At 50.2% G+C, this 7,255-nt stretch overlaps 1 protein-coding gene across 4 annotated transcripts in view; it reads right to left on the minus strand.

Moving 5' to 3' along the window:
* The window catches only part of TM6SF1 (transmembrane 6 superfamily member 1), a 29,195-nt gene that overhangs the window by 17,584 nt on the left and 4,356 nt on the right, over positions 1-7,255 (minus strand). For all 4 annotated transcript variants that reach the window (XM_037729132.1, XM_017502258.2, XM_037729133.1 and 1 more), the window contains exons 2-3: positions 6,090-6,193; positions 2,336-2,433 (exon numbers count right to left, since the gene is read on the minus strand). In XM_037729132.1, the coding sequence (XP_037585060.1) occupies positions 2,336-2,433; positions 6,090-6,193 (202 nt within the window). The remainder of the gene's footprint in view (positions 1-2,335; positions 2,434-6,089; positions 6,194-7,255) is intronic.

A 7,255-nucleotide genomic window follows, 5' to 3' on the forward strand; every position in this document is an offset into this window, starting at 1 on the left:
TGTGTGTGTGTGTGTGTGTGTGTGTGTGTGTACAGGGTCTCGCTCTGTCACCCAGTCTAGAGTGCAATGGTGCAATCATTGCTCACTGCAGTCTCAAACTCCTGGCCTCAAGTGATCCTCCCACCTTTGTCTCCCAAAGCACTGAGATTACAGGCATGAGCCACCACGCTGGCCATGGTTTCTCTGTATTAATGGTGATACCATTCAACTTACCAAGGTCAAAACCACGGGGTCGTTTTTTCATTCCTCATTCTCCTATCAAGTCTTTCAGCAAATCTATCAATTTTATTGCTACAACGTCACCCTGGCAATTCTCCCTCTTCTTCACAGCATTAGGTCTAGCCCTCAGTGTCCCTCAGAGGACCATGGCTACATTCCCAAATGGCCCCCCACCTCTCTCCCCTCCTTCCAGCCCACGACACTCCTGCTGCCAGATGAAGATTCTCAAGGCCTGGCTTTTGGCATGTCGCTCCTCTACTCTAAAACTCCCAAAACTTCTCACAGCCTGCTGAACACAGTCCCATCTCCTATATATCACAGCTGGGTCCCAGAGCCTGGCCCTGCAGACTTTGCCACCAGAGTGACACACCAGTCCCCCTTCTGGTACCCCATCTGTCCCAGTGGTTACCACCCTTGCCAACTCAGCCTCCAGCCCTCTCGTCAACCGGCTCCTTCCTGAAACCTCCCTCCTCTGGGCTCTGTGGCCCCCCGCTCCCCAGGTTTTCCTTCTGCCTCTTGCCTGTCCCCCATAGTCCGCTTCAGAGACTTTCAAGTCCCAACCTCAACCCTATTCTGTCTCTACTTTCTCATAGGCAAGCCCCTCTCCTCACAGACCTTCAGGTACCAACTGCGCTCAGATGGCTTCTTTGTCTGCCAGGACTGCTCCTTAGAGCTCAAGACCTGCAAAGCCCTGCCAGCATCTGAAACTTCACCTCCCCATAGAAACTCAGCCTCACACCTGCAGATTGGTGCCCCCAGAGGAGGCACATGTTCTTTCTCCTCTCCAAGCCTTTGCCCAAACTGTCCCTTCTCTCCAGAATGCCTCCTCTGTGTACTTAATTTCTCCTCTGTGTACTTCTGTGCCTGGAGTGAGTCTCTGTCACTGCACCTGGGACAATGCCATCTCCCTACCACATCAAGCAGGGAGCTCCTGGAGGACATCCTGGCTGTATAGCAAACTCATGGAGACCAAGCCAGATCTTTGACAAAAGATCCTTGGCAATGACCAGAGAGGTGGCCAGGGGCGACCCTGCTTTCCAGAGCCAGTGGCTGGCCTTCATAATTCATGCTGATCTTGTGGCTTGCTGGGAGCAGGTCTTCTGACCCTAGAGTCCCCTTCAACAAATGTTTGCAGAACTAAATTCCTCCTCTTATCCGTCTCTGGTATATAAACAGCTGCAGTCTTCCAAACTCCAAAGTAGGAATCAGGACGTCGTCTTAGGCCTCACCCTTTCCATCATCCCCAACTTGTCCCCAAGTCTTAAATTCATTCTAGCCACTCCAATTCTCTAAAGTTCATCCTTCTCTCTACTTCCCAGGCACTGCCTCTTCTTGGCCACGTTTATGCCCCTGCTGGTCCCCTGCTGGTCATGAGGAAGCCTCCTGACTGGTGCCCCAGCTCATCACACAGACCCTTCCCTGCAAGCCCATCCTTCCCAGAGCTGCCTGTATTATTCACTGACAAAATCTTCTCTCACAGACAGGATAAAACCCAAACTCCCACAGCGTACATACAAAGTTCCCCATTATTTGAACATAGAGGAAGAATCTGCTTTGAGCCCTGCTCCTCATTTCCTATGTGACCTTGAGTAAGTCACTTAACCTCTCTGGGGCTGGGTTCAGCCTACCATAAAATAAGAAAATGGGATTAGCTCTCTTGAGTACCCAGGCAGCTATCTAAAGCTGCGATTTGAGCAGTGTGGTGGAGAGTGACAACTATCACAATCAAATGACTTCATTAAGTACCTGTGTGTTTGGTACTTTACAAATTTAAGACTGATTTGGGGTTTCTGAGATAGTCATGTATTAACAGACACACAAATACTAAATTCATTTAAGGTACCTTATTTGTATTAAAGAGGAAAAGTAGGTCATGTGTGAAGTCATGAGTGAGAAAAGCCGTGAGAGCTGAAGTTTGGAGAGAATTGCCTCCCATGATCTAACCGTCCTTTCTGCTCCACTTTCCATGTGAATAAGCGACCTCCGGCTATTACAGGAAATGAAAGCCTGCGTATCGTACCTGTTCACACTAAACGAGAGGACGTCTGTCTCTGAGTAATGTGATCTGGGTGTGGTCTTTGGTTTAAGCCTCATAATCACTACATGACCCCCATACCTCTCTCAAGTAGTGTGTCATGAACCCGTCAATGATTCCATCTTGCTCCAGTCCTATGATGAGGTTCACCACGCTGGTAAATCCAAAAACTGCATACACTAGAGCAAAGAAAGCAGCAGTTTAAAAAGTAATAGCTCAGGACACAATGACTACAAGCTTGGCATCAGCTAATAATAATGGAATGTTAATTTTATGTTTTCCAGAAGATGCTGTGGACAATTATCGAGATAGACTAACAGAATACCCCTTCTACACACCCAGCTGGACCTCCACCTGTGTTTGCAGCTCTCCCATCTCATCAAGGGAACACTCATCACAGGAGTGGAGAATGATGGTCACCGCCAACTCAGTCACAGAAGATTCTGGCAGGCCAGCTCCATCCATCCTCCACTCCCCTACCAGTGGCTACCCAGAGCCAAACCCACATCCCACCTGGGCAATGGGAGCAAAGCCATTAACCAAGTGGCCAAGGGGCATAGAAGTGACCACGAAGTTTAAGACAATGACTCAGGCCAGGCACGGGGCTCAAGCCTATAATCCCAGCACTTGGGAGGCTGAAGCAGGCAGATCACCTGAGGTTAGGAGTTTGAGACCAGCCTGGCCAACATAGTGAGACCCTGTTTCTACTAAAAATACAAAAATTAGGCCAGGCACAGTGGCTCACGCCTGTAATCCCAGCACTTTGGGAGGCCAAGGGGGGTGGATCACGAGGTCGGGAGATAGAGACCATCCTGGCTAACATAGTGAAACCTCATCTCTACTAAAAAATACAAAAAATAGGGCCGGGCGCGGTGGCTCAAGCCTGTAATCCCAGCACTTTGGGAGGCCGAGACGGGTGGATCACGAGGTCAAGAGATCAAGACCATCCTGGTCAACATGGTGAAACCCCATCTCTACTAAAACTACAAAAAATTAGCTGGGCATGGTGGCGCGTGCCTGTAGTCCCAGCTACTCAGGAGGCTGAGTCAGGAGAATTGCCTGAACCCAGGAGGCGGAGGTTGCGGTGAGCCGAGATCACGCCATTGCACTGCAGCCTGGGTAACAAGAGCGAAACTCCATCTAAAAAAAAAAAAAAAAATACAAAAAATTAGCCGGGCATGGGTGGCACGCACCTGTAGTCCCAGCTACCCGGGAGACGGAGGTTGCAGTGAGCCAAGATTGCGCCACCGCACTTCAACCTGGGCGACAGAGCGAGACTCTGTCTCAAAAAAAAAAAAAAAAACAATGACTTAGACGGGGTGATTCATCTCAATGATTCCCAAGCAGGCTAACTCTCAGCATGTCCAGTGTGGTTACCCTATTCCACATGGCATATCCTAAAGACAGACAGGTGGCTGATGTGCAAGTGACAATGGCTTTTACAAAAAAGACTAGTGATGTTAAAAATGAATACAAGAGGGTACAATTGAATGTGACAGAAGGAAAGCTGTACTTGTCAGAGAATCTCACGAAGGTTGTAAGTATCTCCTAAATGGGCTTAAAACAACTACTAGCAACAAGTAAGAAATAATACTTTTTAAACAGCAGGTGATAAAATGTAGTGCATGTTAGTTTGTCAAAGCTGCATTTTCAAATTGTAACAAATTGGTGCCTTAGACTAAGAGATGGGCATGGACAGTAGAAAAATCTGATGGTGAATATAGGAAAAGCTGTGAAAAAAAAAAATGGAGAGGAGTGTGGGGGTGGGAAATTCACAGAGAAGAGAAGCCGGCCTTGCCTGGAGTCGGCAGCCAGGAGGCCAGCACTCACATTCTCCCCAGAAGGAACAAAAGGCTGTATGTGCCCTCTCTTGCAGATGTGGCTTCCCCACGCCTCCACTGGGGGGGGCTTTGGCTCAGTTGTCACTGACAGTGCCACTTCCTGATACACATTTTTCAGAAGCCTCCCTAGTACGTCTCCCATGAAAGGAAGTGTTTGGCACATAATCTGCCAGTGATTGCTGATGCCAGCATAAGTGTCAGACACTGTTTTAGCAATGACAAGGACATGGTCTCTGCCTTCTGGTGGGTGAGGAGTATGGCCTGGGGCCTGACCCTGAGGCTGCAGTGTGCTCAAAGCTGTAACAGACTAGGACAGAGGGCTGAGGGTGCAGGAGAGGGTGCCCAGACTTGAAGAATAGGGAGAGACATCAGTACAGTTAGTATAGGCTCCATGGAGTGTGGAGGAACAGGAGGGACAGACAGCAGCAGGAGACTCGTCTGGAAAGGTACATAGGGGCCAGAGCACAGGCCAGTGGAGAGGGCCAGGAAAAGGGGTGTGGGCCTTCAAGTCAGATGGACTGAGCTCATCTACTGCCTGCCTGCAAAAATTTAGGCAAGTGATATCATTTCTATAAGCTTCAGAGTTTCTTTTTTTGAGATGGAGTCTCGCTCTGTTGGCAGGCTGGAGTGTAGTGGCATGATCTTGGCTCACTGCAACCACTGACTCCTGGGTTCAAGCTATCCTCCTGCCTCAGCCTCCCAAGTAGCTGGAACTATAGGTGTGTGCCACCATGCCTAGCTAACTTTTGTATTTTTAGTAAAGACAGGGTGTCACCATGTTGGCCAGGATGAGCTCGATCTCTTGACCTCATGACCCACCTGCCTTGGCCTCCCAAAGTGCTGAGATTACAGGCATGAGCCACCATGCCTGGCCACTTCACAGTTTCTTATATGTGGATTGGAAGAAACTAGTTACTCACAATTCCTCTTTCCCACCCCACCTTTGCCAAGGCCCACTGTGGGCAAAGAATGCTCCCTAGGCTCTTGATGACCAGCTATGAGAAGGCACCCCATGCCTTGTCTCAGCCAGTGGAATATGGGTGGGAATAAGAGTGGGTGGCTCCAAGCCAAGGCCTTAAGAGCCACTGCTTTCTTACCACTAGCCCCTCTGTGCCTTTGTATCTGTCATGAGAAGGGCATGCCCTGGGAGCTGCTTGTCCAGGAACAAAGAGATAGAGAACAGCCCTGAAACCAACCCACAGCCTGATGCAGAGTGGCCCCAACCCACAGACCTGTGAGCAAGAAAAATAAATGTTTGTTGCTGTAGGATTTGGGGTGCATTTGATATGCAGCATTACTGAAGCAGAAACCACAGAACAAAATGCCCAGCAAAGTGCCTGGCACAGGAAGCACTGGAAGGCCAGTAGCAGCTTGGCTGGGGCAGCATGCAGAATGGAAGGGCATGGGCTTTGGGGGTCAACGGCCATGCAACCTTTGCCACATTTCTTAGCATCTCCAAGCCAGCTTCTTCACTTTCAAGTGCAGGGATGGTGAGGATGGGGTAAAAGCCTGCTGCTAAAGTGCTCAGGGCCATACAAGATGCATTACAGGTGCTTGTCTCCATGGCAGGTTCTGTTATTTTCCTCATGCATATGTGCAGGCACAGGTACCACACAGTTAAGTTTTGCACTAAGTGAGGGGAGGGGGCAGACTGCAAGTAACAGGCTTAAGACAGGAAGTCCAGGAAAGAGCCGGCATGAGAGTCAAGGTCAGAAGTCAGAGATCAGATGTCAAAGCATGCTGGGGTTGACAGGGTGCCCTGCCTGGCCTGGCAGTAACCCTCCACCAGGATGCCACCCAGAAGACGGTGGAGTCCGCAGCCTGAGGGGCAATAGCCAGAGCCGAGGGCCACATTGTCCCGAAACTCCCCTACACTTGTAGCCACCATTACCAAAGGGCCCTGAGTATTCACAACCAAGGAGGAGTTTGTGACTGGGGCCAAAAGTATTGTGTTATTAATCAGACACAAAAGATTTCCCTTTGTGGAGACGTACCGTAGAACAGTGGGTCCCGGGGTGGTTTTCTTTTGACGAGGACACGAGCCAGCAGGGCCACCAGGAACAGGATGAGGGCAGCAACCCCCACAATAGTCCAGGAACTGCAACGACCAGAACAGGGAGGTGGTCACTATCAAAATAAACACATTGGTGCCTGGAATTTCCTGACTTCAATGCATTCACTCCTAGTGCTGCATAATTCATCCATAATTCTGCCTCCGCCTGCAGCTCCCAGCACTGTAGAGTTAGTGAAGCTTATCTGCAGCTCTTTGGCCCGTCTGGGTCGCAGCCCATGACTTTCAGGGACCAGAGCCATCAGGCCCTCATTTTCCTCTTATCCTGTCTCATGTGCACAGATGACATGTCTGGAGCTCCCTCTGCCTCACCCCACCCTGCTGCACAGATGGCAGCTGCCCCACTGCCTCCACCTACCCGTTCCTCTAACCCCTGCTCCCCAGAAGCTGACAGGCCTCACCACAGACTCTGCTACCTCCCTCTCAGGGCCAGTCAGAAACCCTCGGACTGAGCTCCGAGGAACATACGGGCATTACACCTAAACATGCCTTCCAGGGGACAAGAAAGAAGTGACCTTATGTTATGTGTATAATCAAATGGACCAGAGAATGAGGCCAGGAAATCCATGGATGAGACGAGTCTGGGCTAGACCTGAGGCCAGAATGAAGACAGCCCAACACCCCATAACCAGGGCCAACAGACCAGCATCCAACCCCTAACCACAGGAACCAAAGTGAAGCTTGCACATCTCCTGGACGTTCTACAGGAAAAGGGAATGGCACCAAGGACAGCGGGGGCCAAGGCCACTACCCAGTGGGGCACCACTAGGGCATGAGGCTTGGTAGAGTTATCAGTCAGGAAACCAGGATCCTGGTACCCAATTTGTTGCTGACTAAACGTGTCACCCTAGGAAAGGCACATCATTGCATCTATCTGTTTATTAATTAATTCAAAAACATGCCGGGCGCGGTGGCTCAAGCCTGTAATCCCAGCACTTTGGGAGGCCGAGGCGGGTGGATCACGAGGTCAAGAGATCGAGGCCATCCTGGTCAACATGGTGAAACCCCGTCTCTACTAAAACTACAAAAAATTAGCTGGGCATGGTGGCGCGTGCCTGTAATCCCAGCTACTCAGGAGGCTGAGGCAGG

Source organism: Cebus imitator, unplaced genomic scaffold (assembly GCF_001604975.1).
Source record: "Cebus imitator isolate Cc_AM_T3 unplaced genomic scaffold, Cebus_imitator-1.0 Scaffold295, whole genome shotgun sequence".
NCBI classification, from domain to species: Eukaryota; Metazoa; Chordata; class Mammalia; order Primates; family Cebidae; genus Cebus; species Cebus imitator.